At 29.8% G+C, this 14,687-nt stretch overlaps 7 protein-coding genes across 7 annotated transcripts; 2 read left to right on the top strand and 5 right to left on the bottom strand.

Moving 5' to 3' along the window:
• Positions 1-4,608: 4,608 nt before the first annotated feature.
• Positions 4,609-5,526, bottom strand: LOC124492496 (cleavage and polyadenylation specificity factor subunit 5). The gene is made up of 3 exons (XM_047055412.2): positions 5,382-5,526; positions 5,030-5,297; positions 4,609-4,960 (listed from the first exon to the last, which is right to left on the bottom strand). Exons 1-3 carry the CDS (start codon positions 5,408-5,410, stop codon positions 4,661-4,663), a joined length of 597 nt encoding a protein of 198 aa, XP_046911368.2. The 5' UTR covers positions 5,411-5,526; the 3' UTR covers positions 4,609-4,660.
• Positions 5,527-5,559: 33 nt separating this feature from the next.
• LOC124492484 (cleavage and polyadenylation specificity factor subunit 5) lies at positions 5,560-6,963 on the bottom strand. Its single transcript, XM_047055395.2, has 3 exons — positions 6,518-6,963; positions 6,183-6,447; positions 5,560-6,123 (listed from the first exon to the last, which is right to left on the bottom strand). Exons 1-3 carry the CDS (start codon positions 6,610-6,612, stop codon positions 5,752-5,754), a joined length of 732 nt encoding a protein of 243 aa, XP_046911351.1. The 5' UTR covers positions 6,613-6,963; the 3' UTR covers positions 5,560-5,751.
• Positions 6,964-7,040: 77 nt separating this feature from the next.
• On the top strand, positions 7,041-8,762 carry LOC124492466 (regulation of nuclear pre-mRNA domain-containing protein 1A). Its single transcript, XM_047055375.2, has 3 exons — positions 7,041-7,488; positions 7,546-7,675; positions 7,736-8,762. The coding sequence occupies exons 1-3, from the start codon at positions 7,338-7,340 to the stop codon at positions 8,598-8,600; spliced, it is 1,146 nt and encodes a 381-aa protein (XP_046911331.2). The 5' UTR covers positions 7,041-7,337; the 3' UTR covers positions 8,601-8,762.
• On the bottom strand, positions 8,639-10,721 carry LOC124492453 (sodium-coupled neutral amino acid transporter 7). The gene is made up of 3 exons (XM_047055362.2): positions 9,873-10,721; positions 9,308-9,799; positions 8,639-9,241 (listed from the first exon to the last, which is right to left on the bottom strand). The coding sequence occupies exons 1-3, from the start codon at positions 10,309-10,311 to the stop codon at positions 8,790-8,792; spliced, it is 1,383 nt and encodes a 460-aa protein (XP_046911318.1). The 5' UTR covers positions 10,312-10,721; the 3' UTR covers positions 8,639-8,789.
• A 35-nt stretch (positions 10,722-10,756) lies between these two features.
• On the top strand, positions 10,757-12,202 carry LOC124492502 (uncharacterized). The gene is made up of 4 exons (XM_047055419.2): positions 10,757-11,415; positions 11,468-11,635; positions 11,704-11,793; positions 11,889-12,202. The coding sequence occupies exons 1-4, from the start codon at positions 11,287-11,289 to the stop codon at positions 12,003-12,005; spliced, it is 504 nt and encodes a 167-aa protein (XP_046911375.1). The 5' UTR covers positions 10,757-11,286; the 3' UTR covers positions 12,006-12,202.
• On the bottom strand, positions 12,075-13,020 carry LOC124492481 (uncharacterized). Its single transcript, XM_075729398.1, has 2 exons — positions 12,452-13,020; positions 12,075-12,373 (listed from the first exon to the last, which is right to left on the bottom strand). Exons 1-2 carry the CDS (start codon positions 13,018-13,020, stop codon positions 12,175-12,177), a joined length of 768 nt encoding a protein of 255 aa, XP_075585513.1. The 3' UTR covers positions 12,075-12,174.
• A 46-nt stretch (positions 13,021-13,066) lies between these two features.
• Positions 13,067-14,566, bottom strand: wuho (tRNA (guanine-N(7)-)-methyltransferase non-catalytic subunit wuho). Its single transcript, XM_047055367.2, has one exon. The coding sequence runs from the start codon at positions 14,564-14,566 to the stop codon at positions 13,310-13,312; it is 1,257 nt and encodes a 418-aa protein (XP_046911323.2). The 3' UTR covers positions 13,067-13,309.
• Between the last annotated feature and the right edge of the window lie 121 nt (positions 14,567-14,687).

Genomic DNA, 14,687 nt, shown 5'->3' with positions numbered 1-14,687 from the left:
ATGATTTAACAAGCCAAACAGTTTTGTAATGGATGGATGAATGATACAAGGCAAGATAGATAGATAGAGAGAGAGAATATAAGAGAAAAAAGGGTCCCGGGATACAAAAAGGGAGTAAACGATCTTGTTGTTTGTTGGATATATACGAAAATACGCACGCCAACCATTCAGCCAACCAACCAATCAACCAAACCATGGATTTTAGTTTAGATTGGCATCCAGAATTTTTTTCCGTTTCTTCTTTTTTTTTAGTTTTGGTTCAGATTTGATTAAATGCTTGGAAATGACAAACGGCGGGCCATGAAGGCGGTCTAGAAACGCTGAGAATTTTTCAGAAACGGAAATTTCAAGTGCAATTTTTCTTGGTTGACAATATATTTACAGTGTGTATAAGGGAAATCATTCATTCATTCATTCATTTTAGAGTTGAATCGATTGATCAATTTTTTCTATTTTTTTCTGTGTGTGTGTGTGTGTGTAGATATTACACATTGTAATTTAAATCAACTGAATCAAGGAAGATGTGATTCAACACACTATATCAACACCAAAAAAAACCAAACCAAAAAAACAACAACAACAACAACAAACGATGGACACCATCATCATTGACAGTAGTAGCAAAACACATTTATATTGTAACACTCAAATTGACCAGATAATCCCCTTATTTGTGAAAAACCAAATCGATTCCATTCATTCATTCAGGCATTTTGGTTTACAAATATTTTCCTCTTTTTGTTGTTGTTGTTGTTGTTGCCAGTCAATTTTTTTTCTGTCCACTAAACACTTATACTCCCAACAATCAATTCTGGATATTTCATAATAGCCTGGATTATTAAAAAAAAAAAAAAAACAAAACACACACAAATGTATGAAATATGCTACAATCAATATAGTCAATAATATCAATTTCCGATAATTTTTTTTTTGATTACTAGAAACCATTGAACACCAAAGAAAAAACAAGTTCAATTCAACCACACCGGTTTCTCATCAATTGACCAAAAAAAATAAATGAAGAAAAATTGGAAAAAAAATTAGTTAACCGAGAGAGCAAACAAATACAAAAATCACGCTGAGTTCAATGCAAGTTTCATTCATTTTTCAATACAAATTATTGTTGGACCAAAATTTTGGTTGTTCCTAATTGTTGATGGGCCAACTAAACCAAACATCCAATGCAACAATGCACACACACACACACACAAACACGCACAAAAATGAATGAAATTATGTATGAACAGATGTATATTACATAGTATATATTCATCACCATGGGTAAACTTGTGTGTGTGTGTGTGTGTTTCGATCCATTTCAAAAATATACAACAAAAAAAAAATGGATAGCCATCTCAAACCAACCAGCGAACCAACCAACATTTCCCGATCGACCAACTAAATAAATGTTCGTGAATGATTCAAATGTGATACGCAATCTCATATTGATGCACGTGAATAATGATGATGATGATCAAATTGTTAGAATGGTTGAATAGGGAGAAATTGAAAGAAAAAGAATCAGTCAAAGCTATAGCTTTAAATTCAATGATGATGATAATAATGATAAAAGTTGAACATTGAAATATCAAATTTTGATGCCGAAAATGTGTATTATCCATACACACACACAAACACACAATATATATAAAATGAAAATAGAAAAGCCCAACTGTTGGGTTTTGGATGAAAAATTTACCGTGTGTGTGTGTACCATGTACCATATTGTGTATTTTACATACGGCAATATATACACACCCAATGTTTATGGAATAAAATAGAATGGAATGGAATGGAATGGAAAGAACCAAGGTCAGTGCACTTCATACATTCAACATTCGAATAAGGAACTCATTCATTTATTCATATAACCAATATATAATTCCTTCATAATAAAACATCTTAATTTTGGCAATGTTGCAACCAGATTTTTAATAAATGAAACAAGAATATGCTATTATTTTAATAGGTGGTTAATATCGATGTAATTGAAGAATGAAACATACAAGTTATTTGGTTATTAATCATTTCCTATTAACAACAGTAACAGCAACAGCAACAAAAACATGATATATAAAAAGAATCTGATAATTGTCTGGTTTTGTATGATAACTTGACAACTAAAAACTGGCCCTAAAACTAAAAAAAAAAAAGAAAAGTTGATCTAGCTATTCAGGCCCTGTTTCTGTGATACAAATTAGGCTTGTCTTGTTGAAAATGTTTTTTTTTTGTTTTTTGTTTTCGAAAAGAAAAATAGATTTTGTTCCTAGCAAATATAATAATAATAATCATAATTTTAACATTGACCAATGGTCATATAGTATAGTGATATAATCACCCAAGTAACATAACAACAACGAAACTAGCCAAAAAAAAACGGTTCCATGATAATAATAATGATGATGATGATGATTCGAATCACAATGGTTGCCGGGCATAGCTTGGATTGACATGCAGTAAACACAACACACACACACACACACACACGCAGAATAACAACTATTGGCCGATGGAACACTTGTTTTTGCCTTGTATTTGTTTCTGTAACTGCAACAAAACCGATAGGACTGACACGAATTTATGACGATATTTTTCATTGAAGTAAATGGGAATTTTCGGTTAACAATTCAAGGCTTTTCCTCTTGTAGTTGTTGTTGTTGTTGTTGTTGATGATACCCAAATACAAACAAAGAAATAAAATGCCATTGTATTCATGTAATGAATTGCAAGAATTCCTGCCTAAATGATGATGATGATGATGATGTAATGACCACAAAAAGTATGAGAAAAAAGCGAAAAAATAAAAAATGAAAAAAAAACAAAAGAATGAATGGATGGTTGGAAAAAAAATAAATTATCACACACACACACACACACAGATAATCCTTCGATAATGGCATCGGTTGACATTTTTGTCTCTTTTTTTTGTTTTGTTTTTATTCGGGTTTAGTCTGATGGTTCCTAATATTATTCATCCGAATGACGTCAGATTCTCTTTGTAGTTTGATGGAATTTTTTTTTTAAATTGCAAATTATGTCAAATAAGTAGCTCATTTAATGATGATAATTAGTTTCAATTCAATTGTGACAAAATGGATAAATTTTTTAAAATTCTATAATAATGATTTTTAATAAAAATGTCAATTTGATGTTTGAAAGTAATGACCAAAATAACTTGTTGATAATTGATTTTTTGTGATTTAATGATGATTTTCGCTATAAACAATTAGTTGATTGGACAGGATTTTTTGTTTTGCTTTGATTCGTTTGATAGTTTCAGACAATTTTTGTTGGAAACACCAACAATGACAATTTTAGTTCAATAAGTATTATTAGATTGAATGAAATAATAATGAAAAAAAATGTGGATTTATTTGTGTTTTTTTTTATTCTGTTCAACTTTGATTCAGTTTGCTAAAATTTGCAATTCAAATTTGACGTTGAATTTAGCATCATTGAGCATCAAACTTTATTTTATTTTTGGTTCTTCTTTCCAAATGGGTAAAGGAATGGAAATCCGAACACATACACACACACACACAAAGATTGTATTCGAAAGAATAAAGAAATTATTGGTAATTTAAGATTTGATTTTTATCTGAATGATTTTTATTAAAATAAAAAAAAATCAAATAGCCAATAAATATAGTATACAGGCCAGACCATTAATTCATCATTTTTTTTGTCTCAAAATTCCTGGAGCATTTTATTCTACAGAGATATTTGACTTATGTTTCGGTTTCCATTATATTCCATTATATCCTTTAAATCCATGATTGTTTTTTTTCTCTCGTTTTTTTTGTCATTTCTAAAAGAATCATTAATCATGATGGAAATCAGATTTTTTTTTGTCTAGTTTTGATGAAGCCTGATGTTATATACTGATATGATGTTGAAACAAGCCAACAACAACAAGTATATATGTGAAATCGGTAATTCTTTTGTGTTTCGTGAGGAATTTTTTCTTTCTACTTTTCATTTCAATGTTGTCAATTTTAAATTCCGTTTTCATGATATTCTCATAGTGAATACACACACAGTTTTTTTCCCTAGTTATATATTATTATTAGTTGTCAGAAAGGCAACATTTTGATGTGTTTTTGATATGTGTGTGTGTGTGTGTGCGTTTTTTTCCACTATAGTGAAATATATAAAAAAAATGAAAAGACAGGCAGAACGAGAGAAAGTTATCAACAACAGGAACACGGAATTACGTTGGAATTAGCCTAGAATCGAGAAATGGTATTAAAATTGCATCAAAATCAAATTCCAATTATCCACCATAACCACCACTCCATGGCTCATCATCGTAATGGCGGGTCATTGTGACATGAAAATCATTTTTCGAATGTTTTTTTTTTTGTTTTTTTTTACATCGTATGATGCATGTTGTTGTCATGTTTTGTATTTGCAATCAAGAAAAAAAAATTTTTTCATTCCCCAATCCATCAGATGCAAAAAAAAAATTTCATATTTTCCTCTACAACATATTCGACTTTGAAAATTAATTTATGAAATTGAAACATAAATGTTGCATAACACATAATTTAAATAATTTAACTATTAGCGATCATCATGTATTCAAAATGGAAAGACAACGAAAAAAAATGATGAGATAATTTTTTTTTTATTCAATTTTTTTTTCAGAAACAAATTTAAATTATGTAATGATATTAAAATTGAATCGACTCAATACTTGTGGAAGACTTGCCATAATTTCTCCATAGATGCCAACATTATTATATAACTCAAACAATGGTGTTGCAACAACGGTATAATTTTTGGGTACAGATAATGTAGCTCTTTCGTTTAATGACATAAGATAGATTCGAGTCAATTCTTTTGGTTGTGATATATGCGCCGGAATGTATGGATATTGATTTTGTTCAAAATTTGGACGCCACCAATGAGCAATCACATCAATTGGTTTGGTTTGTGTATCGATATCGAGGCCAAAATACTAGATTAAAAATGCAAACAAAAATTAATTAAAATTTATGAACGAATAAATTTAAACATCAAAATTTACATCAAATAGATATCGTTTTAATGCATCTTCTTCACATTCATTCGGTTGAATCTGCCCGCCAGGTAATAAATAAAATTGTGGCGCCATTCGTAGTAGCAAAACATTGATCATATTATTATCATGAACTAGCAATACCGTTTTGACTGTTGTACGTTGTCCCAAATATTTGAATTCACGTCTTAATCGGTTAAAATAACCGGGTAATGACGGATCTTTGTTTTCCATATAGTCATTTTTCGTTATGAACGAATAATTTTTCAATGGATAACTGTATTTTCATGTGTGTTGAAAAGAAATAAAATCAAAATTGTAAAATGTCATCATACATTTAAAATTAATAAATTGAACTCACATATTCAATGTGGATTCCAACGAAGGCATATGGAATTTAGAACCAAGAATAAAAAATTGATTTAACAATTTTTTTTGACAGAAATGAAAATGAAAATATGTGTGTGTATTTTTTAACGAATTTCAATGTTGATCAGCATGAATTAACGAATGGATTCGAATTCGATTCACAATTCGTATACAACGTAATAAAGTTTTTTTTTTAATTTTAAATGAAAAAAAATGAAATGTAATTTTTTTTTATTTAGATGATTACAAAAAAAAAAAAAAATTGAAAATCAAAAATGAATGAATTTTTGCATGTATACTTTTTGTTTTCGAATGTTAGATCGAATTAGAGATCAAATGTGTATTTTTTGTTTTTGTTTGCCTTAAGATTTGTTATTACTGTTAGTATTTTGGTTTTCATTATTACTAATGTTATTAGTATTATTACATGATTCCATATAGATGAAATTGAAACGGCTTAATGTTTGTGGTAAACTAGAAATGATTGGCCCATATCCTTGTGAATTATCATATAATTCAAACAATGGAGCAGCAACAAGTTTATAATTTTTTGGTACAGCAAAATAAGCTTTTTCCGGTAATTGTACAAGGAATAGACGTTTATGTTCTTTCGGTTTGGTTATATGTGGTGGTATATATGGATATTGTGGTGGTTCAAAATTTGGACGCCACCAATTGCCAATAGTATCTTCGATATCCCAATCATGTGAAACATTATCATGACGGCCAAGAGTCTATTTTATATGAAAATAAAAATAATTGAAATTTCAATAAATTCGTGTCAAACACATACTTCGGTCAAATGTCGTTTGAGACCATCGATTTCATCTTCGCCAGGGTTTAATTCACCGCCAGGTAATTTGAAAAAAGCCGTTCCCAATTGAAGAAGAAGAACATGAGGTAAATTGTGTTCATGTACAAGTAAAACACCTTCAACCGAGCGTCGTTGACCAATTTTTTCGAATTCATCTCTCAACCGTTGAAAACGTGCTTCAACAGAAGGATCTTTTTCAAACAATGGATCTTTTGTACCGAATGTATAATTCGAAAGTGGATATCTAATTTGAAATGGAAAAAAAAAATATTTTAATGTGCATACAATATTTAGTGTCATTGAAATTCAATTACAGATTAATTGTACGGTTGACAGTCAAATTCAACGAATTCGATGCGTTATACTTATAGTTGGTTGTATTTTTTGTCCAATTTGCCGTTGTCGTCATGATTCTATCATGAATCAAATATTAGAGAACATAAAGAAAAAATCTGGATTTTTGAAAAAAAAAATCAAAATCAATTTTTCTTGATTATACAAATTATTGCTCGCGATCAATGTATTCATGGGTGAGATGTACGTTCAACACACACAGATGGCGAACCCTTCGAAACGTGTTTGTGTCAGCCTTTGAACAATATTTGTTATAACAATGGCAGTAATATTTTTTGGACACCCCTTCATGAACAATGTTTGTGAAAAATTTTTTTTTTCATTTTTATTTTTGAAATCATTTTCAGAATCTGAATTATTTTTTTGTCATATTTTTAAATTTCAATTTTAATTATTACTAATATATTCTCAGCTACAGAAATCTTTCCCCCCCCCACCACCACGACAAAGAAGTAAGTTCAAATGTCTTTTTTTTCGACACTTTATCATTGAACAGCTGATATTATATACCAATTTCAAGCATGCTCTTTATGGTTATATTTTCTTATTGTTGACTAACAAAAATATTGTTGATGACAAATTCTTGTCTGATGCTTTGATATACTATTCGCCCGAATGAATAATGACATTTAATTCATTTTAATGAAAATAAGATAATGAATTGATCAACGATTCGAAATAGCATGACCTGGACCTTCAAAATAATTGATCGACACAACAACCGTTGTTTTTTTTTGGATATTGAATCAATTATATCAATTAAAAAACGACTGAAAAATCATGTCTGGCTTTACACAGCAAGCTTTTGAAAAGAAATTAAGTGAATTAAATTCATCACAACAATCAATACAGACAGTATCGTTATGGCTGATACACCACCGAAAACATTATAAATCCATCGTACAAACATGGTTTCAAGGATTGAAAAAAGGTTTGCAATTTTTTGTATTGATTCTAACTTTTATTAAAAAATTATAATTTCTCGTAGCTAAACCAGCACGGAAATTAACTTATATGTATCTGGCTAATGATGTCATTCAAAATAGCCGTAAAAAGGGACCAGAATTTTCTAAAGAATTTCTCAACGTCTTGCTAAAAGCATTCGAACATATATCCAAGTATGATATGCTCAAGTTTGATTTATATTCATTATTAAGTAAATTATTATACATTCACAGTGAAATTGAAGCATCGACTTTGGCTTCTTTGGATCGTTTGTTGAAAATCTGGGAAGAACGAAACATTTATGAAAAAAATCATATAACATCATTTAAACAAGCATTACACAATAAAACATTAACATCGAAATCCAATTCAGATACCACGATTATTGTTCCGGATAATGGAACGACGAATAACAATAATAACAGCAATAATAGTACTAATAATAATAATATTAACACAAAAAGTTCTTTGAAACGAGATATCGAGGAAAGTTCGTCACATGGAAACGGTCATATTAGCAGTAGTAATAAAAAATTTTCACCTGATTTTCAACTTGATGCAGATGTTATGAATAATATGATGACAAAGCTTGGATCGAAGATTGCAGCCGAATATCCTGTCGATATGAATAAATATGAAAATGTGGAGCCGGATAAATTGATTAAAATTTTGAAAGAATTAGAAAATTGTGCATCGGCCGATGAAGATGTGAGGCAAAAAATTTCCAACATGCCTTCAGAACTTTTTGATGTTAAATTATTTGAAAAGGTTATAACAAATGGACCTACTGAAAATTGGGTGAAATTAGTTAATGAAGCACAAAATATATTGACATCATATAACACAAGATTGGCCAAAGAACTGGAAGGACGTAAACAATTATCCACTATGTTGGTATATTTTATCGAAGGCCAACGTCGTGCATTGACTCAAGCTGAACAAAGTCTCAAACAATATCGGGATAAACTGAGAAAAGTCATTTCTGTACGTGAAGAGCTACAATCACATTTGCAAAATTTACCCGATTTGAGTCGATTACCTTCAGTTTCACCATTACCATCGGCAGTCGATTTATTCAAAAAAGAAAAACCCGATTAATTTCATGTATTATATATTATATATATCCACTTTCATCGTTTCCCCTTGATATTGAAAATTATATTTGAGTATGGAAATTATTTTAAAGTAAAAAAAGTTTGTCAAAATGAATTCATTACACATAATTGATTTGTCTATTAAATAAAAAATCCTACTATATCATATTATGAGTGTCAATTCTTTATAAATTCACAAGTGTTCAAGAATCATTTGTTCTCGAATGAGTTCCAAAATTGAAAGACAAATTGAATAAGCAAAAACTCCTATTCCATATGAAATGAACAAAGTAGAAATGACTAGTATCAAAGATTTGTTAGCCAAAAATCCATATTCATGTTTGATCAATTCAAATTGTTGCTCATCAAACAGGATCATGTATAGACATAGTCCGGGTAATATGAATACAAATAGATTGGCCAACGAACCTAGATAATTGATGGCAACGCCAATGTTTGGCACATAAATTGCCAACGTTGCCGATGTCACTACCCATATTATGGCACAAGTTATACGTATTGATCTTCGTCGTTTAGATGATTGAGTATCTTCGGCTAATGGAAACAATTGTTCGATTATAATGCGACCACAATATAATAAAACTGGATAAACAACGATGGTTTTTATGATCAAAAGGACCATCCCTATATGGATGAAAAATTCAAAAGGAAAATAATGGAAATTTTTTTTTTCAAACATAACAAAATTACCAATGGCTACGAATGGATCACGTGGATCATAATTTTGCATCATATCTTTTTGTATGTTTGCCGAACCAAATGTCAATAGACCAAATATAGCAGTCGATGAATAACTTAGAAAACAAACAAACATTGAACAGAAAATCATGGCAAATATTCGAATAAAACTGGGATTCTTTGTTTCGGCAAAAGTGGGCACCCAGCTTGTTTGACATTGAAATGAAAATGTCAATACAGGTAAAACTTTGAAAATATCGGTCCAACGATTCGGCTCGGTTCGAATGCTAACATCTTTTGGCTGCAATTTAATATATTCAATCATAACAATTAATGTTATGTAAAATGTTGATAAAAAGCCGATGAAACTGGCAAATCTAAGAAATGAAATATCTTTCGATATACAAAGCGGTAGAATGGCTATGATGGCAATGGTCATGACAAGAAAATCTCGATGTAGATACCAATATCTGTAATAGTCAGCTCCATAATAAAATTCTAGTACTTAAATTTGATCAAAAAAAAAACAATGTTATCATTTTGAATTTATGCGTAAAAAATTTCAAAAAGCCATTACTTTTGTCAAATTGATCACCGATGACAATTAGATACGTAATACATGCACCATATGAATAGATGAAAATTGAACATGCACATAAATTTGACCATGACGGACCGCAAAAATATCCAACCAAATTTTGCAACGAATTCACTTTGGAGATTTTAGTGGCGAAACTAATAATCATCAACGAACAGATGACCAATGCAACATGAATCAATTGTAAAATTAAAGCGAATATGATTCCACCAGAATTATCGAATGAATACGGTATGTTCAATAGACCAGCACCCAATGTAGCATTAACAGTCAGGAATATGACAGATAAGAATCCCAATGATTGGCCAGATGATTGTTCTGATTCGATTAGATGATTGTTTTCGATATTGTTTATTTCATCATCACGACGGTCAGTATTTATCAATAAAGGATCGGTTTCATTCATTTCACTCTCCATTATGATCGAAATAAATCAACAACATTAATTCTTTGTCTAATAATAATGACCATCAAATGATAATGAACTTGAAACTAAATATAAATTACACCAATATTGAGTTGAAAATCAAATCAAATTTTTCAAATTTTTCTTCTATCCATGAGGCAATGGATTACCGCCTACCATATTTCGATAAAAATGAGAAAAATAATACTGTAGAGAAATAAATATTTAGATAATAATCAATCGATCACATATTGAAATTTTGTAGTTTGGAATATAATCAAAAAAATTTTTTTTTTCAAGTTTCCGTGCATGCAACAATCGATCACCAAATCATTCACATTCACCAATGAAAAAAAAAATTCAAATAATTCAGAATGGTCTGTTTAATGTTTATTTTCAGAAGAGGATTATCAGCAATAAATGATATATATTCATTCGGAAATATCAATGATCATGAGCATTCGATGATAAATAAATGAGCTATAACTTGCTTTACATACAACAAAAAAAATTAGATATGTTTGCCCTATGATCACATTGATCGTGATCTTTTTTTCCATGTCACAACATACAAGCCATATATACCATGAGTCATATTGGAACACAAACTGTTGAATAATAATCTACTACTGCCGCCACCACCACCACCACCACCACCATCATCATTGTAAACACACTTTGGGACATCATCTTTTCTTCTTATATGCTTACCAAATATATACACATCAACTATCGACTCGACAGCCTTAAATATTTTTTTTTCAATCATTTTTTTTTCGATTGTCATTTTTCATCAAGATTAATCAGCCAGCATTTTCTAGTCTTCCATGATTAAACATATATAACTATTATTATTATCACATACATACACAGTATATATGTCCATAAACAATAAATATTCATTTTCACAGTTTTTTTTTGTTGCTACTGTTTTTCTGTGTTTTACTGATTGTTGATTGAATTAATTCTATAATAATAAACAACACAATGCAATCATATCAATCTACATCGGGTGCTCCGACTACAACTACGACGACGTCATTAGTCACGCCAATCATCTGGTTCGACAAGGAATATCTAAATTCAAACGAAGGTCTTCTGAAAATTGTCGTGATTGTATGTATCCGATATTCATTATCAACATCAACAATAAAATAATGTTTTGTAGATTTTAAGTTTAGCCTCGTTCATTGTCGCACAATTTGGTCCGAACAATGGCCGTGTTGGATTCTATTGCTTTACATCAATGAGTGCATTTTGGATCAGTCTTACATTGTTTGGATTATATGCTTTTCATGTGGTGGAAAAAATGTATACTTTTCCCTGGATTCTTGGAGTAATTATTCACTGATTTGAAATGAATGTTTCATCAATCTCAATAATTATTTTTATCAAATTGAATAGGAATTCGGTTACAGCATCATTTGGGCGACATTTTATTTTGTTGCTTCATTGTTAATGCTAATTGGTGGTGGTGTACAAACAGTAGCAGCTGTATGTTTCAGATTATATAATTTTTAATGTTGTTGTTGTTTTTTTTTTTGCTTATAAAATATCTATTGTTTCTCATATGGGGAAAAAAATTTTAGATTTTCGGATTTTTTGCCTGTACCATTTTTGGTTATGAAGCAAAACGTAATTATATACGACATCAGAATAATGAAATTGCCCAAGGCGAAAGGAATCCACCCCAATCAATGGCTTAAAAACATTTGTAAACAAACGAGTGCAATTCAACAGGTGTTTTCAACATCAAAATTTTCCTTATCTTTGCATTTTTTTTATATTTGATAAATTTTTAAATTTATTTTTTTTAAATACATTTTTAATGGTTTAATGTGTATGTGTTTAACAAACAGAAATTTTGTGTTTTTTTTATTGAATAAAAACATCGTCTTCAAAATCATCAGATATACTGGTTGATAAAGTTTTACTTCTTTGATTGTTACGAACATAGCTGACAACTTTAGCATTGTCAACACGATTCAAACCAATCGAATGAATTGAATGTTGAAGATCTAAATTCAATCGGCGTTTAAGCACAGCACATCTTCTTTGTGATCGTTTTTTCATTTGTATCATTTCACAAATCAAAATAATAATCCGTAACCAATAGAGAACATTCGACAATGATGAAAATATAAAACTGACTAGAGTGAATGATTCTGCAAAGATATTTGTATGTGTCATATAACAAATTGAGCTTAAAACCAGTAAACAAGATATAATTGAAATGAACATTATTTCAAATTCATATTTCTTTTTACTTAAACATAAAAAGTCGCATTGCGAAATCAGATGAAGAAAATAGATTATGAATGTAGCCAAACAAGATATAATTGTCATTGAAGAATAGAATAGAAAATATTTTGAACAATATTCATAATCATATAAATTGACAAAGTTGGAACATCGACGAACTTTTGAACAAACGAATGCTACCAATGAGGTGATCATTATTGTAACCAAAATTAATCCATGCACTATTGAACGTGATGTCGATGTTTCAATATCTTCAGATTGGCTTAGACGTGACAATAATTCTTTGACATTTTCTTGCATCGATGCTGTATTTTCTCTGGATCCAATGGATATCGGTGGACAATGATTATCTATCTGATATGATATTGTTGAATCACTATGATGTAGTAATCTTTTTTGGCTAATATTTCTAAATGAATCGATTGATTTATGATTATTTCCATTTCTACAATTCATCATTATAACACTTTATAGAAAATGAAAAACAAACAAACTACAATAAAAATGATCAATGAACAAATGATTTTTTCATTATTAATAATCCAAATGTTATATATAAAAAAAAATATTGTTACATACAAGATAACCAACAACACAATTATTGCTAGTTAGTAGAAAAAAAAGAAAGAAAACAGGATAAACATCGTTTAGCTCAAACATCCGGATTCACCAGATAATTGACAGTGGCAAGCAATGGCTTACAATATTGTTTTGATTACGATGATTAAGGGAAGTCCATATTTTGCTATTAGCTTTCAATACGTGACCTTTTACGCTGAAAATTTTCGCCAACCATTACTTCGCTATGAAAAGGATGCTTGAATAAATATCCATATTCATCTCGTTTAGTAGCGGCAATTGATCGGCGAAAATGTTCATTTTGATTCAATGTATCAATCACTTGCATACGAATTAATGGACGAGCTAGTTCATTCTGTTTTAGTTCATATAGTTTGATCGGTTCATCATCATCATCATTATTTTCCATTGCAGTAGCACCGAAAATCCATAGAAAATTTATATGACTTAAATCAAAGCTTATCATTAATGGAATTTGATTAAATCTTAATTGGGTTATGACATCCAATGATTCGAATTGATGTTCATCATCATTTTTATATTGAATTTTAAATAAATATAAAATTGATTGGCTCAAAAATGAAACACAAATATATCGGCCGTTATTTGGACGATCGATTGTCATCGATTTGATGGCGAAATCCGACTTTACTGCTGATTTGTTACGACCATTTGTTGCACTGGTTGGTTGTTGTTGTTGTTGTTCATGGAAATCATGTGTGTACAAAATTTTTCCATTCAAATAGTTCCAGATTTTAATTTTACCATCACCTGATCCGGAGGCCAATGTCTGTTGATTGATCAATTGAATGGATGAAACAAATTGGCTATGACCAAGACAATATGTTTTTATATTATAGGTATTTGGATAATGTGTAACACGAATTTTTTCATCTCTATCAGCACTAATTATATAACGTTGATCATCGGTGATAAGAAAATCCAATAGCATTGAACAATGACCAAGAAGTAAACGTCCACAATTCTCTTCATTCGATGATGATGATTGTTTTACATCAAATTCGTAAATATCACCAGCTTTGTCGCAGATTAAAATTTTTTCTTCATTTTTAGTAAAAATCATTTTTTGTGCATTCTTTTTAATTTTGAATTGATTGATTTTATGAAAATTATGATCGAATATGATGACATTTTTTAAATCATCACTAATGGCAACAAAATCGTGCAAATTTGAAAATGTTCCAGTATTAAAAGAAACGATAGGCTCTTTTGCATTTTTCTTTACATCATCAGCATCATTTTTGGTCATTTCAGTTGATGGACACCAATCGATTTGAATCGATTTGCTAGAATCTCGTTTCAAATCATATACGATCAAAGCTTTTTGACCATTGTTATTATCTTGCGAGGAAACAACTTCATCTTTATCGAGGATTAAAAACGACTTACTTAAAACGATGAACATTGTTCTCAAATTAATCTTTATCGAGGATTAAAAACGACTTACTTAAAACGATGAACATTGTTCTCAAATTAATTTAACAAAAAAAAAATCAAAATTGAAAAACATTCAAAAATTCTATAGA

The sequence above is a fragment of the Dermatophagoides farinae genome, chromosome 1, assembly GCF_024713945.1.
Source record: "Dermatophagoides farinae isolate YC_2012a chromosome 1, ASM2471394v1, whole genome shotgun sequence".
NCBI classification, from domain to species: Eukaryota; Metazoa; Arthropoda; class Arachnida; order Sarcoptiformes; family Pyroglyphidae; genus Dermatophagoides; species Dermatophagoides farinae.
Note: the sequence above shows the minus strand (reverse complement) of the source record. Positions and strands in the feature narration are given on the sequence as shown.